Raw genomic sequence first — 17,724 nt, 5'->3', positions numbered from 1 at the left:
TGTTCAAAACATGGCCTTTATTAACGCTGTCTAGTGAGCTCCATACTCATCTTACATTGCAAGAGTTCTGCTTGGCTTAAGAAAAGACAGAAAAAGTGCATTTACAAGAGTACTTTTTCTTTAATTTCCTGCGAAAATGGAAGGAATTGGAATCACAAGTTGACAAATGTTGTAAAATGAAATGTCAAGAAACATCAATTTTAGTAATGCTACTCCAGCACTAGTGTCTCGTTCTGACTCTGCCGTGTGGACCAGAATATCCTGATATACAGTCTAGAGCATCTATGGTATTACTCTACAGTATATTAAACACAGAAAAAGGGGTCAGGAACCTCTTTCAATGTACAAACATGAATAAAAAAATTGATAAAAAAATCACTTTTATACATAATGTATATGCAAACTGCTTTAAATACATGGTGGGGGAAGAGTTATTTACAAACTGGATCTGCCTCTGGGACAATCCACGGGCAGAGCACACACAGTTGCTTTGCTTCATTGTTACATCTCAACTTTGGGAGGTAAGAAATTTACTCGGCAGTAATAGCAAACAAAAGAACTTGAGACAACATATCTTAAGGGCAACCCAAGGAAATTTTGTTCCTCCAAACAAGGTTAAGTAGTAGGACTGCCAAAGGTGCCAAATCAAAGTTTGGTTTATCCCAGGTGCCTGCTGAGATCTGTGTGGGGAGGACACGCAGACAGATCCACTGGAGGGACAGCCATGGCTACTGGATAACTCCTCCTGAAGAGCCAGAACTCATAAGGATGTTTTGTCCAAAGAGTGAACTAACCTAGAATTTTTTTTTCCAATTTTATTAATATTTTAAAAAATACATAAAAATACAACATCCAATGTCTGAATAAATATATTTAACAAGTTGCAAGATACCTTATTTTACACAAAAATTTCAGCTTTAGAAATCTTGTTAAATAACTTCATCGTTGTTATATATTTCATTTTTGTCTTTTTGTAACAAAATAAAAACTCTGAAATTACATAGAAAAAAGACAAAATATTTTTGTCAAGGGATAAGATAGTCCACTGAAAACCTATTCACAATTCCACTGTAAACATTAATAAACATTAAAATATTTGCATAATCGTGTGCTCAAAAATCCTATAAAAAGTGGAAGACTTATTACAACTGTAGTTTTCAGTCAACTACACTTCCTTTCACAATTTATTTTGTCCCATTTACACCTTTAAAACTGGGCACATTGCTGAACACATACTTTGGCAGTTCTGTATAGCAAGTGCTTCCACAAAGAGGAACTGCTCACCAAGAGTTACTGTACAGCTTGGTCAAAGTGCAGCAGTTACTCAGTTCTTTTGGGTAATTACTCTGATGTCTGCTTGGTGCACTTGCTGTTTTTAAGATCACCCTACAACACCTGAATGCTTCACTGGACATAACTTTTCAAATTTGCTAAGTGCCCTTTCTCTGTGTTAAGGAAAAAAAAAACCAACAAACAAACATGAAACAAAACCAAACACAATGACAAGAATGTTCACGTTGTGCCTACAAACCTTCAGATACCAACGAGCTTAATTTCTCTGAACAGTAAATTAACCAAAATAGGAGGGGAGAACAGGTACAGTCCAGCAGTGGAAGTGTGTACAGAATATACTTGGCAATGTCAAACCAGTTGAGTGCTTTCTGTGGTTGAATTTCAGGATTTATGTCCATGGCAGCAAGCTGCTGGCAAGGCAGAGAAATGTCTATCACCTGCACTCGACAGCGAGAACGTTTTGGGGAGGAGAAGACGACGATGGGCTCATTCCAGTGTCTGAGGAAGCTGATGACATGGATGCTCCTGTGTGAGACACTGAACACAGAAAACAACACATCAGCATCAGATGATCAAAGCACGTGTCACAGGGAAGGTTTCCTTGGTTATCAGGTTGTTTAAAAGACCTCAAGGAAGTGGCACAGTCACACAAACCTGATAACAGATTTTTTTGTCAATTGCTTTCACTGCTGTAGCCACAGAAACTGGATTAACCTTGTCCTATCCACTGAAAAGATAACTGAATCATGGCACTGACTGAGAAATCAGACCAAGCTTGCACTAGGAAGTTCAAGTTTCTAATACACGATTATAAAATAGTCAACATTCCAAAGTTCTGAAAAGCCACAAATATTTTCTAAATATCACAGAATCATTAAGGTTGGAGGAGACCTTTAAGATCATCATATCCAACATTAACCTGCCACTCTGCTGTAGCCCCTGAACCACATGCTCCAGTGCCAGGCCCAGACACCTCTGAAACACTTCAGGGATGGTGACTCCACCACCTCCCTGGGCAATATTCCAGTGCCTGAAGACCCTAACAGTAAAGAAATTTTTTCAAGTATCTACTCTGAATCTTCCCTGTTTCAGTTTATGACTGTTGCCTCTAGCCCTCTCCCTGCAGGCAGGAGAGACATCCCCCACCTCTCTCCAAGCCCTGTCAGGGAGTTAAATATGGACACATACACACATAATATGCAAACAAACAACTGATAACACTTTCCTTTTGTCAAAAATTATCCTCAGTTAAGCTCAAGTTGCTTTGAGTTAGATGTTTTCAAGAAAATTAACTTCTGATGAGAATCAGAAAGCAAAGTTACCTTCTCTGTCTTTCTTTTTCAATCGTTTTCTCCTCCTGTCTATGGTTGCTACTTCTGACTTCAAGGACATGTAGTATTTTCGTATCTCCTGTAGCTTTTCTTGTAAGAAGGAGATTCTTTCAGTGCTGCTCATATTGTCCAGTTCATCTAAAAGTGGAAAGAAAAGAAATATCTTCATCAAGGTGATTTTAAGCAAATGAATGCAATTCAAGGTAACACACTTCCACACCTATGCCCTAACAGCCCACACCTCATTTAGAACTTCCAAATTTGCATGTTTTTCTTTCAGAACAAATTTTCTCCTCAATTCTCTCTAATCAAGTCACTTAAAGAATTCTTACTGAGCTGGAAACTCCACTTGTATACTCTGGGAGAAGCATTCTGGTGGTGGTGCTTCTCTCTGTGTTTATCCTTCTCTCCCTCTTTGATGTGAGGAGAAATCACTCTTGCAGGTGACCGAGAAATCTTCTGTGGTTTGGATGCATTGATGTGTTTCACAGGAGTACATTTGCTGGAACTGTCCAGGACAGGAAGGTCTTCACTGTCACTGCTTTGTCCTGTAGTAAGAATTTAATTTGGACTTGAAAAACCCCATTTTAAAAACTGTGGTTATAGCAGAAAAGCAATTAACAAAAAGCTGCTCCTTCCTGCTCAGGAGATCCCACAATACACAAGAGGGAAAAACATCTCAGATTCTCTATACAGTATCAGACACAACTTACAATGAATTCTCAGCACTGATGCAGGACAAGCCAAGGGCTGATGAGACCTTTAGTTCAAATGTGACAGACACTTCTTTACAGAAGCAATGAAGAAACTTAACAAAGTAAGACTATTAGAGCAGTGATTAGTAACTCAACTATTTTGGCTTTCTAATATAAAGCAGAGACTAGAACAACTTTTTGAAAGATTAAAACTGCGTTAATATAGGTGAGTAGAACATGACTGTACAGAGCAACCTGCCAGGAGCTGAAGGGGCTCCAGGGAAGCTGCAGAGGGACTCTCTGTTAGGAACTGCAGGGACAGGACAAGAAGTAATGGGTATAAATTGAAAAAGGGAAATTTAGATTAGGTATTAGGTCGAAGTTTTCCCTGCGAGGGTGGTGAGACACTGGCACAGGTTGCCCAGGGAGGCTGTGGCTGCCCCAACCCTGGCAGTGTTCACAGCCACGTTGGATAAAGCCTTGAGCAACCTGGGCTAGTGCAAAGTGTCCCTGCCTAGGGCAGGGGGTTGGGACTAGATGATCTTTAAGGTCCTTCCAACCCAAACCATTCTGTGAATGCCTGAAAAATGAGCTACAGAAACACAAAAATCCAAATTTGTGTAGCAAGTTAGTCACAAACTTGAGCGAAAAAGCACGTAAGATTAGTCTTTCAGCCAAAGGAATCTTTAGCATCAAACATTTTTTCTGTACTTCGAAAATTGGAAGTCTCTCCCCCATCAGAAACACCTGTTGTAAGACTTAAAGGTGATGCTTCCTCTCAGAACAAGCTCCCCTCTCCCACATCCATAACTAACCCAATACATAAAAATCAGCATAATGGCAAGTACCTAGTAACTCCTAATATATACAATACTATATGTTTTTCCTAACTAAGTAATATAAAATAGCCAAGAGATTTCCCAGTAACACTGCAACCACAGAGCTTGGAGGTTCCCTCCAGTTTAACACCAGTAATGATGATGAATAAGAATGGAAAACCCTGACAGGGAAGTCCCATGCACTGGAACCAGTGGGTAACAGTGGGAACAGTGAGCTCTTATACATGTTTACAGGACAGGATAACCTTCCCCCTTCTCCCCCTCCAGGAATGTACCTGTTCCATTCTTTTCATTTTTGGCTGCAGCACTAGTTCGCTTTGGAGTTCGCTTTTGTTTCTTTGCCAGTGTCCCACTGTTGCTGTCACTGGGCCTTTTATGTCCTGGGTGAGAAGGAAAAACAAAACACCTCAAATATTTCTGCCTCTAACAAGCTCTTTTTATAAGCAACAAAGAAATCTAAAATCAGACAGGCTGGGAGAGCTGGGGATGTTCAGCCTGGAGAAGAGAAGGTTCTGGGAGACCTTCAAGCACATTCCAGTGCCTAAAGGGTCTCCAAGAGGGCCGGAGAGGGACTTGGGACAAGGGCATGGAGTGACAAGACAAGGAGGAATGGCCTTAAGGATTAGATTAGGTATTAGGAGAAATTCTTCACTAGTGAGGCACTGGCACATGTTTCCCAGAGAAGCTGCAGATGCCTCAAGCCTGGAAGTGTCCAAGGCCGGGCTGGATGGGGCTTGCAGCTGGTCTAGCAGAAGGTGTCCCTGCCCATGGCAGGGGGTTGGGACTGGATGGTCCCTTCCAACCCAAGCCATTCTGTGATTCTATAACCAGTGCACAAAACAAACCAGCAATTTTTAGCCAAGTGACACCAAACTTAAGACAACTACAGAAATGATCAGAGTAGGGAATGACTTTTCCCATGAAATTCTCACCTTTCTCTCCCATCTCTCTCTCCTGCACAGCTATACTACAATTGCTGGATGGAGTACTGGCTTCAAATCCATTAGCAGACTCATCACAGAGACCTTCTTGAGACTCTTCTGCCACACTGTCCACTTCAATGGTCATGTCACTCTCACTCTTGATGCTGCGTGACTCATCCTGGCTGAGAGCCAGAGGAGAGGCCACGGAAAAGCCGGACTGGACGGCAGGGGGTAAGGCAGAAGGGGTGGAATTTGGAGCATTAGGGTCTGGCTTTTCTGGTACTGTGTCTTCACTGCTGCCCTTCTCCTTTTCATCCAAGTCATCCAAGTCTACTTCATGGCACAGCAAAGTTTCAGGACCAATCTGAGGCATTGTGTCATCCTCATCCTTTAAGGGAATGTTCTCGCTGGCTTCGGATGGACGTTGGAAGTTGTCATTCCTCAGCTCTTGAACGTGCGAAGCCGATTCTGCCACCAGGGATGGCATCTCCTCATTTTCAGTCCTGGACTCCTCAGCACTCAGCCCTCTACATTCCTCTGCTCCACTACATTCATTGGTCCTCTCTTCAGATACAATATTTGGCACTTCCATCTCGCTCTCTCGACGATTTCTCTTCTCAGGTGATGACTGTTCCAAGGTTTTCCTTTTCAAAAGCTTCTTATCTTTTGCAGCAGGCTCTGTTTCACTCTCAGTAGTGCTTGAAAGATCCTTACAGTCCAGGGAAGACACATCTAATCGTTCAGCTTCTGTAAGAGACTCATTTGCCACCTCTTCTTGGCTTCCTGGTGAAATCTTTGTGTTCTCTGATGAGGAATCTTTTGTCTTGCTCCTTCTCCCTTTCCCCTTAGGTGACTTTTCAGCCTCTCTTTTGATTTCTTCAATTTGCTCTGTTTTATTCCCAAAAATCTGAACAATTTGTTCACTTTCTTCAACTTCCAGTTTCAGTGTTTCTAGTGGCTGCACTTGGGTCCTGTCATTTTCTTTCAATGCATGAGGAATCTTTGGGTTTTCTTCATCTAGTTTCTCATCGTGGAGTTTGTCACTTTTTTCCAGTTCTGAAGTTTCTGGAGAAAATTCTTCATTCAAATTCTTTTCAGATGACTCATCTGCTTCACTATCAGATGTGCCAGAGTCTAAAAAAGAGTTTAAAAAGAAGCAAACAGCACCCTGAATAATTAATTACAACACGATTCCCTATTTGAACCATACAAAGATCTCTCTTTTCAGTAATCTCTGATGTTAGCATCAGTTACCAGATTAAAAATCCTGTGCTATTCAACACACTTCTTATTTTTACCTAAATTTCTATGGAACAGCAATAGCAGTGGCTCTGTCAGAGTTCTAGTGGCACTGTCAGAGCTCAAGGAGGATCTGGATGATGTTCTGAGCCATATGATTTAGTTGATGTAATCCTGCAAGGAGCAGGGAGTTGGACTGCATGATCCAAAAACCACTCTCCCCCTCCATGCACTCCCAAACAGAACACAAAAAACCTCAAAACCCAAACCTTTCTAGACCCCAATATGGACATCTCCTTGCTAAACTGTTGTATGAGTGATGCACCACACACAGAACAAGTGTTAGTATGTTACCAGAAGATTATTCAGGAACCAGTGCTAAAAGAACTGTGATTTCACTTCATTCTTGTTCACAGAGGCTTAGAAACACCAAAAATGTCACTGTCATTTGTGTATAATTAACAACTCTGCTGGATGATGCAGTGCTGAGGTTGAGGACTTAAGTCCCACAATAAAGACTGTTATTATAGCTCTGGATTTGGGCTGTTCAATACCAGGACTGAAAGGCTCTGGCTGAAGAATATGGAATGACTTGCACAGTCATTCCCATGCCATGGCTCTTCTGTAAGAGCAAACTGTGCTCCTCAGCAGTGTCAGCTCAAGTAGTTCCTTAATAAAATCCACAAGGAGAAAGGAAAAATCCCAACAACAACAACAACAAAAAAGGTTTTAAAAAAAAAAAAAAAAAAAAATCAAGCTCAAACCTCTTTTCCAAAAGGTACTGAAAAAACCTCAAGGTATACACAGGACTGAGATCACTCACCGTTTGACCCTCTATCAGAATCAAACATTCCTGAGCTACGTCTGGTCTGCCTGCGAGGTGCTGCTAAAATTAAAATCACAAGTATTAATTTTTAGAGAGTCAAATCTGCACCAAAAATTTTGTTTTCTTATAGTGCTGGTAAACTGTCTGGTTAAAGTAGGACTTTCAAGCTGCTGACAACACTGTGTTGCACTGCATGACATCACAGCTCACATGCACCTCCATGCCAGAACACAGCACCAGATGTACCTTCGGTTCCATTTGGGAATGGTGGGGAATCTGACAAGCTGTTCCGTGCACCTCTGGCTCCTGATTTACCTTCACTATTAGGTGTTTTGGGTAAGCTGCAAGATGTGTTTGATGGAAGAGTAGATTTCAGAGGGGGTCGTCCACGCTTGGATTTTTGTTTCTCCTCATCCTTCTTCTCCTCCTTCTCACCTTCTTCTTTATTCTGAGGGGAAAACAATGAGTTTCATAGAATCATAGAATTTAGGGGTTGGAATGGACCTTAAAATCATCTAGTCCCAACCCCCTGCCCTGGGCAGAGACACCTCCTCACTAGATCAGGTTGCTCAAGGCCTCATCCAACCTGGCTTTGAACACTGCCAGGGTTGGGGCAGCTACAGCCTCCCTGGGCAACCTGGGACAGTGTCACCACCCTTAGAGTAAAAAACTTTTTCTCACATCCAACCTAGACTTTCCCTTCTTCAGTCTGAACCCAAAATGTCTGTGTTAATGCTTCACTGCTGATCAAACCACATCTCCTTCTCTACTAAAAGGCGAGACTATGGACTGAATAATCCCTTTTTTTTTTAAACAACAGTGACAGTCATTAAATATTGTACAAGAAACTTAGTGAAATAATTACTTTTGCTTTTTTCTTCTGTTTTCTCTTTGGTCCTCCTTTCTCCACAGGCCAAATGATCCGATCAGCTTTCACCCATTCATCGTATCTAGGAGGAAACAACAACATGCTGTTATCTCTGCAGACAAAAATGTTGTTTGCAATATGAGGATTAAAAGACTGAGGTACAGAAAATATTTATTAAAGAGATGTAGGAAAGGTCCCAGGTCAGGTTGGATGGGGCTTGGAGCAACTTGGTCTGGTGGAAGGTGTCCCTGACCATGGCAGGGAGTAGAACTAAATGGGTTTTAAGGTCCCTTCCAACTCAAACTATTCCATGAGAGTAGAGTATGTATTCACATGGATATAGTATCTGGCATGAGAAAGATGAATCTAATTTCTAGCCCATAAAATAATTTATGGAATGGGGGAATGGAGTTGCAAACTTCCCTGTCTCTTGCCAGCAAAGCACTGGAGCTCAGGGACTGAGTCAGCTACAGTGTGTCAGCTATTCCACACCATGCACACAAGGCACTGTCACCACACAATGAAATGTAACTTTTTTCTTAAAGGCAAAGTTCTTCAATTATTGCAACAACCTGGATGAGATTCTGAAAAGCACAGATATGCTACTAATGCTCCTCAGAATCTCCTGAGGTATGAGTAGGGTGAAGATAAGTACTTGGGGGATATCCCCACACACAAACTTTGTGTTGCCACAGAAATCAGCTTATTTATTTAGAAACACATAGATTTGGAACACCAAGTGATACACCAGAAGTGTTGTGTTTTTTAAAGTCATCAATTTTGTGGTATTTGTGTCTACATAACCACAAGGCTCTCAAGAACACCAACAAAACAAGCCACTTCTGCAGCAGTACCAAATATAAACATTGGCTGCCAGAGGCACTTGATGCATTTTTTGTGTGGTCCTTTGCTGTTTAGCCCTCTCCTACCCACTCTACAGGAAACAACTGCTCCTTACAGCCACCATTACCATTCAACACAAGAACATATTTTGTTGCCAAAATTCCAGTGCTTCATACACTTCCTTGTAGATGCATTCACCATTATCAATGACTCCCTTAAATGACAAAGTCTGATAGTGCTGACAAAGTAAGTTTCAGGGGTATCTCTGTGAGGAGTGAGGATTACTCACTTTAAGGTAGATGGAAACTTGGTAACAACTAGTAATTATATTCTGAGCTTTCAATGCAGTATCATGGACAAAATTACCAACATTGAAAAGTGGTGAAAAATGACCTTCTGGTCATAAAATCATCGAGTAATAGAAGTGCAATAGATTCAGAGCCTGTTATGTTGCTAATTCAGTTTGGAGCCATATCACTGATCACCTTGATTTTTTTACAAAAAAAACCCCCTTGGCAGATAATCCTTTTAACAAACAAGGAAGTGAAAGGCAATTTGTTATCCTCACCTGACATTCCAACCATAGTAATGAACTAAATACAGAACTTCTCCATCATCAATCTCTGTGCTTTTAATACTGGCTTCATAAATCTTTTGAGTCTTCCCACGGCCATATTTTACTTTCACTTTGGTTCCAGTCAGGCAGGGCTCTGTGTCCTCCTCATCCTCCTCACCTTCTGAGTCTCCTTTGTTCTCAATCTCCTCCCTGCAGGAAAAAGTATTTTAAATGCCCATTAATTAGTGACAATCATGGTTTAACATTTAATGAGCATAGCCAAGCTACCACAGAAGAAAAAAGGCTGCAAGAAAAGTTGTTTTTCTTTTCTGCACCCTGCCCTGTCCCTGGAGCTACCTCAGACACAGCTTTGTAAACCAAGAACAGGCCTCAGGGAGATTAGGAGTAAGTGCCAAAAGTATCCAGAAGATTATATTACAATTTAAACACAAATTATTAGGTGTACAACTACCTCAAAGCTTAGAGATTATTTTTCAAAAGAATATTTTGATAATACAAAGAGGATTAAGTGATCTAAGTGTTTGGCACCTAAATAAGACAGAACTAACTTTGGTTTTTAAAAGAGACTTGATTTTGAGACACTATTTCTTCTACAGTTTGCTTAGCAGGCTGCAGTTTACTAACTGCACAAAATTTGATCCTCTCATGGATACAAATACTATTCCATTGGGAAAAAAACGTTGATCCAAGTTGTTTAACCAAGACTAGAAGTGTCTACACAGCTGCTCTTAGCTGCTATATCCACCACTTATTACACCCATGGCTAATCCTGAAACATTATACTCAAACATATTTGCAAGAATTACAATCTAACCTATTTGTACCTGTAATTCTCTCCCTATTTTAGGGTGAATTTGACATAATGTAAAAGTTAAACTGCAGAAAAGTCACACAAAAGAAAACACTGAAAGACTGTGGGTTTGCTCTTAATGAAATCTAATGAAATCTTAATGAAACGAATGAATCCTAATGAAATCTGTGCTAGGTTTCAATAAAAAATCAACTGCCTTGTTGTGGCAAACAAATAAGACGAGAAACATCTGAAAACTCTTTGATGCCTTAGTCATCTGACATACAACAAAAACAACCTGTAGCTTTACCAGCCATCAGATACTTAAACAAAAGCACAAGAGAAGAGCAGCTCCCTCTGCCATTCATATCTCAGAGAAGTGTCCCCACAGCTCCTGGCACACCTACAGCCTGGCCTGCATGCAGCCTATGGGTACAACACCAACACAACCTTGGGAAGACCTTCAAGAGAATGAAATACTGTCTGGCATCTACCAAAGATGCTTCCATGAAGCACAGGAGGCTCCACAAGCTTTAAATAAAATCCTCCCTTCCCTGCCTGGCTGAGTGAATTACAGCCCCAATTCCCACTCTGTGTATCCTCCTGCCTGGAGTACAACCCAACCATGGCACAGACACACACAGGAAGGTGGCACAGTGTTTACCTCTCCCTCTGCCTCTCTTCCTCGTCATCTGACTCTTTATCAGAATCCTCCTGTTTCTTAATTTTTTTCTCTTTTTGCTTTGGTGTACTTTTCCTCCCTAGAGGAGTTTCGTTTTCTTTCTTTTCTGCATTCTCAGGTATCTCCTCTACATCCTTGTTTTCTTTGTTACTGTCTTTTAATTTGTCTGGTGTTTTATCCTCTTCACCATCTTTTTTAGCAGGGGTGGTTGCATCACGGGCGAGTCTCCTCCGGCCCTGCAACAGAAACAAGATCACTCGAATCACTTCTGTCAACTGCTTTCTGTATAACCTCTTCAAATCTCAGCAAAAAAGGGGAACATACAACTCCTGTAGAGAGGAAAGGCTGAAGAGAACACACAAAAAAAGCAAAATATTAAGATTAAAGCTTAAATGTTTTATCAGCTGCTTCATTTGGAAGAAAGAGGATGAGTTTGTGATGAACTGCTGGAGGATTTCGGGACATCCGTTTGGACCTGTCAGGTTTGCTGCTCTGATAGAAAGGGCCAAAATGTCTTGTTGAGCCACAGCAATAGCACTGATTAAAGTGCTTACACAGGACTCCTGACAGAATCAAACTTCCTTTCAGCATCTTCAACCCTGACACTCACCTGAGGAGTTCACACCAGAAATCTGTCACCTTTCAAACACTCTAAGTATCACATCTTTAAAAGGCACCTGGAGCAGTTAGGCAATTGCTGCCTGGGACAACCTGCAACTGATTCTTGGTGATCTAGTTCAGGTTTCTGATTTCGTTTATTAAAAGTTTCTTGATAGGATCATTGCTATTAAATCAGAACATTCAAAACACATCATGAATACAAGATAAACTACGTGGAGGCCACCCAAAGGTGACAGCAATGAAGGCACTGCAATAATTACAACTCACAGCAGGATAATGGCAAGTACTTTGAAAAAATGGTGACTGGGTTAATAAAATAAAAATACATAACCAAATAATATTTAATAACTAATAAAGTAACAAAATAGAACCAATTATTAAAAAAGACAAATATTTCTTCCATTTCTTTATCCTCTCACCAGTTTTCTCAAAAAAAAAAAAACCATCAAAAAATAAATGAACTAACCAAGAACAAAGCTAAGGTCATGTCAGGAAGTTCACTGAGGCCAATACAGCTTGGAACAATCACTTTCATTTACAGAGAAATCTAATAGGTAACAGAAATCTCAGCTGGTGCTTACATATGTCCTTCCCTCTGTGAATCTGAAAGGCCACATATTTGCCTGAAGAGCTGTTTTGCAAGAAGTACTTTAACAGACTTATATTTTTATTGCACAGGACCCTCACAACTTGAACAACTAAGAAGCAGCAATTTGCTGTCCTTCAGTAATGGTGTTCCATAAGGAGCACAAAATGTCCTTTAACAGAATTCAGTGGTGCTGCAGTCACATTCCAGTCCCTTGAAAGTATTGTTCATATTCTCTACTGGGTTCAGTATTCAGTAGCTGATGGGTCACTGCTCTCACCTAGGTAGCTGCTAAAACAACCCTCACTCACCTCTACAGCATTCAAAGACAAATGAAGGCTAAACTTCAGTCTTCCTCCCTCTACTTTTGTCTACATATTGTGAAACTGGTATGTTTCTTTCACTAAAAGAAAGGAGATTGTGATATAAACCAATTCAGTGAAGTGGGTCTTGCTCTGATTCTTAAAGCTGGATTAGGCCTTGGATGTTCCTGCTTCTTGCCAGAAAGCTCCAGGTTCCATGTACCTGTGCAAATCCTCATGCACAACCAGGACTGTCCTGCTGTGTTTCACTGTTCAGATGACACACAGCTCTCAGTAGCTCCCAACTCACCTCTGAATCAAAACACACCTGGCATCCAACACAACCTGAGCAAACCCCATGGATGGGGTAGAATGGGAAGAAATAATCAAACCCAGTTGTTTGCAGGTAGAATGTAAGTAACAGTTAGCACTCAGAGAACCCTCTGCTTGTACAAGGACACCAATTCCAACATTCACCTGCTTCCCAGGGAAAACTGCTCACTACACAAAGGGGTTTTGTTAAGTACTGAACAGCAACCAGTTCAAACCACTCACCCTTGGGGACCTTAGCTCTATCTCTTCTTTTTCACTTTCACTGCTGGAATAATTCTCTTCTGCTTCTTTTTTAACTTCTGTTGGGGGCATTTTTTGTTCCTCTTTTACACTTTCCTCCATTGGTTCCACGTGTTTCTGTGTGTTTTCTACCACTTTTGGTTCATTGTGGTGGATGGTCCTGAACTGAATGTTTGCAGAACGACAATACTCCTCAAAACCATAAAGATACCTGTAGACACAAATAAGGTCCCAGTTACATTTCATGGTTTAGTTTCTATTTATTCAAGTGCATACAACATATTTTCCTGCTCAGTAACATCAGGAAAGCAAAAAACCAACCAAATCACAAACAATCAACAACCAAACCAACCCAATTAAACAGCCAGAGGAGATTTTGAAATGAAACAATTATGTCCACAAGTCAAATGGTGAAAGAGAACACACAGATTTAACTCCATCCCCATCCAGTTAGAACTCATGACAGTAAAGCCAAGCAGCATCAGCTTGTTTTCTGGTAACTGCCTGTGCACACTGTAATCCAGTCATAGGTGAGAGAGAGATGAAGTAGCTTATTCTTCACAGCATAAATATGCAAGTTACAACAACTATGTGTCCAAACAACTTCAACATTTGCACTGTAACAGCAACCCAGCACATATTTACCAATTACTCTTTATGATAAACACTCTTCTCTGTAAAATACAGACCTTAAACATGTGCCCAGTTCAAATCCCTCTGAAGATAGTCTGAATAGTTTCATTTTCATCAACATTAACATGAGTTGAGTCATTAGTCATCCCTACATCCAAATTTCCTTAGGTTCCAGTCAGGAGAACCTCATTCTTCCCTTGCACTCAAAACCACCAATTGTTTCTTGTCAAACTTCCAGGAGGATAAATAATAAAAATAATCTTGATTTAGAAAAGGAGGTTGAAAAATGTCATTCCTAAAAGGTTGCCATTTCCAAAGTTACAACTGAAAACCAAAGCTCAAGAAGAAACAGATTTATGCATTTGTTCATTACAAGTAATGATTTCACTACTTAATCCTGTCACATCCACCACAGCAGTGCACAGCTATGCCCTAAAGCCATTCTGCTATGAATTCTGCCAAGATTATGTTTAAATATGCAATCTGAAACATGTATTTTTAGACTTTTTTTTTCAGGAATTTAAAGCAACCGGTATAAAGTTCTCACTGCACACAGCACCTCCAGACTGAGGACAGAGTCTCTTCTTGGTAATGGCCACAAATTACAAAGTTCATTAGCCAAAGCTTCTTTTATACATTTGTTTGTTGTACTCTGAAATACCATCAGCACATGCTGAAAGTGGATGTTGCTTAATAAGAAAACGAGCAGAATTCTTGTTAGAGCAACAGGAACTTTGGCAGCTCTGAGTGCTCCTTCCTTTCTTCCACCTCAGCACTGGTGAATGCTCAGAACTGTTCACTAACTGAAGAATGTGAACTGCTGTTTCACTAAACTATCAGAAATTGCTTCAATATTGTACATACTACTACTGACAAAAAAGGGAAAACTTGTCACCGTTACACAATACGAGAACTTACTTTCTATAAGCAGTTTTTACATTGTAGGAAGCAGCTGAGTTCAAAATAGGAATGCCAAGGTCCATATAAATTTGCTTCCACACAGCTCCACTCTCAATCTTTGGGGGGGAAAAAGAGAAGAGAGGAAATTTTCAGGTTTTGTTAACCAAGAACATTGTATCTAACACAGCCACAAGCCACAGCCTTTTAGAATCTCAGAATGGTTTGGGTTGGAAGGGATCTTAAAGCCTAGCTCATTCCAACCCCCTGCCATGGGCAGGGACACCTTCCACCAGCCCAGGTTGGTCCAAGCCCCAGACAACCTGGCCTGGAACACTCTCAGGGATGGGGCAGCCACAGCTTCTCTGGACAACCATTTCTAGCTATGAATGGACATATTTAGCTCAGAAAACATCCAACACTTACATTGTCACACCCACCCTGCTGATGAACCAGTCTAAAGAGTTTGAAGAGGTTAAGGTCCTTGTAGCCCAGAACTGGTGGCTTGTTGATAGGAGTACCTGAATAAAACAAACCAGGAACAAGTTATCCCAAAGAACAGCAAATTACCTCTTCCATTCCTTTGATTAGTAACTAAACAGTTAATTACCACTATCCTCCTGCATTTTAAAATCTGTGTTTAATAGTTTAGGATATGTCAAGTCAGTAGTTTGCAATCACCAACTAAGGCTTCACCCCATACTGGATGCATCACTGAGCTCTGGGTGGTATTAGCCACCCAAGTTTATTAAAAATCCCTGTCCAATTGTGCAATAACCTCCATCCAACTGGCTGCATCCCACTGCTCCTCTCCTGAGCAGGGAGGAGAGCCAGAACTGCAGAAAGCTCTACAGAACACCTGAGGAATGCTGGAGCACAGTGATCTGTGAAGAGATTAACTCAAAACACTGTGGGTTGGAAGGAATGAGGAAGCAATAGAAATGCTGGATGAGAAAGACACAGAGGCAAATTGTCAGAATGTGGAAAAGCACAAAGTTCTAACTGGACATGAATATCTGGGACAGTTCCAGGATAAAGAAAGAACTCAGATCAGTTGAGTGACAATGACATAAAGAACAATAATTATTTGCAAAAGGAGAAACTAAAAGTGACTTGGGGCAAGTGGCTGCAGACAGACAATAATCCTCCCAGCAAGGAAGAATATCAAACCTCTTCCCTGCTGCTTCTTATCCCCCTTCATCTTCATGCAATTATACTTGGAATCATTAAAGTAATTTTACAGGACTTTGGGAATACTGTCATAATTGCACGAATCAAAACATTCAGACTGAGAGAACAGAATGTAGAACAAATCTGATGGGAACAGAAATCTTGCTATAAGGACAGAGACAGAAAAAATGGGAAAGAGGCAGGGGAAAGTCCCAGGGCTGACAAAGTCCTGTGCATTGCTCAATAGACATATTGGCTTAAAGAACAGTTTCCAGATTGAGTTTTCAAGTTCAGGGCACAAATGCTTCCTTCTTTTGCCTTCACAGGTCCCTACCATGATCCCTACCTGGTTTGCAGTCTATGAGTGCTTAAGACAGGGAGTGAGGAAGAAGAAAAATACAAAAGGGGGAAGAATGAGGCTACTTAAAAAGAAAACTCTGGGTTAGTCCACCAGCAGAGGGGTTTTTCCCTCCTCAACTCAGCCTCTTACTCCCCTGAGGCAGCTTATTCTCCAGAAATGCTGGTTACACACAGGAGGCCTCAAAATCATTCTGGATGAGCTCCTAACACTTTGCTGTAATACATGATCAATGTGATAAGGACTGGCAATATTGAACAGATTTGGAACCCCAGTGTAGGGATGCAGACCTTCTTCTACAAAGGCAATTTGATTTCCCCACTGATTTAAAAGACCCACCAAAAGGAGGAAATATTTAGACACTACAAGCACTTTGTTTTACTTTTAGCTCTGTTTTTTACAAATTCAAATACATCATTTGCTGTGCTACATGCTGCTATGGAAACATCATTCAGTTAACTTCTGTCAAGGAAAAATAAGGGGGGAAAAAAAAGTAAAGGAACAGGAGTTGCACTTGTCATCTACCTCCATCAAGGCCACTGCAGGATAAACACTGCATTTGAATTGAAATGGTGAGTTCATGAGTAAAATGACTAGAACAAATATACTCTAAAAGACAAGACTTTGCAGGCTTGATATACTTAAAAAAGGAGGAGTGAGGGCATGTGTGCAGCTAAGGAACAGCAAACCTTCCATTTTAACGTCAGCCTCATCACAACTGCAAATGCAAATGGCTTATGCAACAGCAGCTCTTGCCAGTCAGCAGGTACATCCTGCTCCCTACACACAGCACAGGCACTTCTGAGGTTTGTCTTACGCCAAGGCTTCAACTCCCCTAATTTATTGCAGTCTCACTTAATTCTGTGAAGACAGGCATTTAAAATATACTGTTTTCTTGTTCCAGTTAGAGGACAAAGAAGAATCTTTCAAGTTGTCTCTTCAGGTGAGTCTCACTGCTGCATCTGGGCACGATGAAGACAGTTCTGCAAGGAGACTTGCGGATGGCACATCTCCCACTCTCTGCTGGTTGGATTTCACCAGCCATGAAACAGCCTCCTCAGGTTCCAGCCCCAGACTAACAGCAGCAGAGCTCCCAGCCAGGGCTGTCACAACAAGACATCAACCAAGGGCTTATTTAACAGGGGTTGTTAACATAAAAAAAGGTTTGTCAAAGCAAAACAAAACCAAAACACCTCAGGGAGGATTTGAGTTTCCCTTGAGTGCTGTGCCATTAAAACGTGGACCGAAGATAAAAAAAACCCAAAACAACCAATGAAAATTCAGTGTTACCTCTGTCTTCCATAAACTTGTAAAGCTGTTGGAGGAAGTTGTCCCTCTCTTCAGGATCAAGCTCTTCCTCAGGCTGTGAAAACAAATGCAGTCGGAATGAAAACAGCAAATATGCAAAGTAACAGTTTATTTCTACAAAAGCCTAACAGCAAGGACTAAACCCAAGCCACTTCCCATTTGGCTCTGCAACCATGCAACGGTGAGATATGCAGAAAATGGCACTTTCTCAGGAAACTGAAATGATACCTCAGGAGGAGAAAAAGAAAATGCAAGTCAGGAAAAGCCTCAGTGCAGGACAAAGAATGAAAACACTAGTACACTTAAGGTACACGTTTCTAACACAGAAGAGGTTTGTTATTTGCAAGCCTGAAACAGTTCACAGAACTCC

General features: G+C 41.0%; 1 protein-coding gene across 1 annotated transcript; it reads right to left on the bottom strand.

Moving 5' to 3' along the window:
* Positions 1-800: 800 nt before the first annotated feature.
* On the bottom strand, positions 801-17,409 carry ARID4A (AT rich interactive domain 4A (RBP1-like); the record flags this gene model as incomplete). The annotated part of the gene is made up of 13 exons (XM_009080376.1): positions 801-1,830; positions 2,616-2,762; positions 2,957-3,172; positions 4,434-4,538; positions 5,091-6,215; positions 7,462-7,594; positions 8,012-8,096; positions 9,426-9,623; positions 10,889-11,142; positions 12,971-13,199; positions 14,540-14,637; positions 14,945-15,039; positions 17,337-17,409. Coding segments are annotated over 13 exons (2,862 nt in total), but the record flags the coding sequence as incomplete, so codon positions are not given.
* Between the last annotated feature and the right edge of the window lie 315 nt (positions 17,410-17,724).

The sequence above is a fragment of the Acanthisitta chloris genome, unplaced genomic scaffold (assembly GCF_000695815.1).
Source record: "Acanthisitta chloris isolate BGI_N310 unplaced genomic scaffold, ASM69581v1 scaffold25068, whole genome shotgun sequence".
Classification (NCBI taxonomy): domain Eukaryota; kingdom Metazoa; phylum Chordata; class Aves; order Passeriformes; family Acanthisittidae; genus Acanthisitta; species Acanthisitta chloris.
This window is presented reverse-complemented; position numbering and strand designations above follow the sequence as displayed.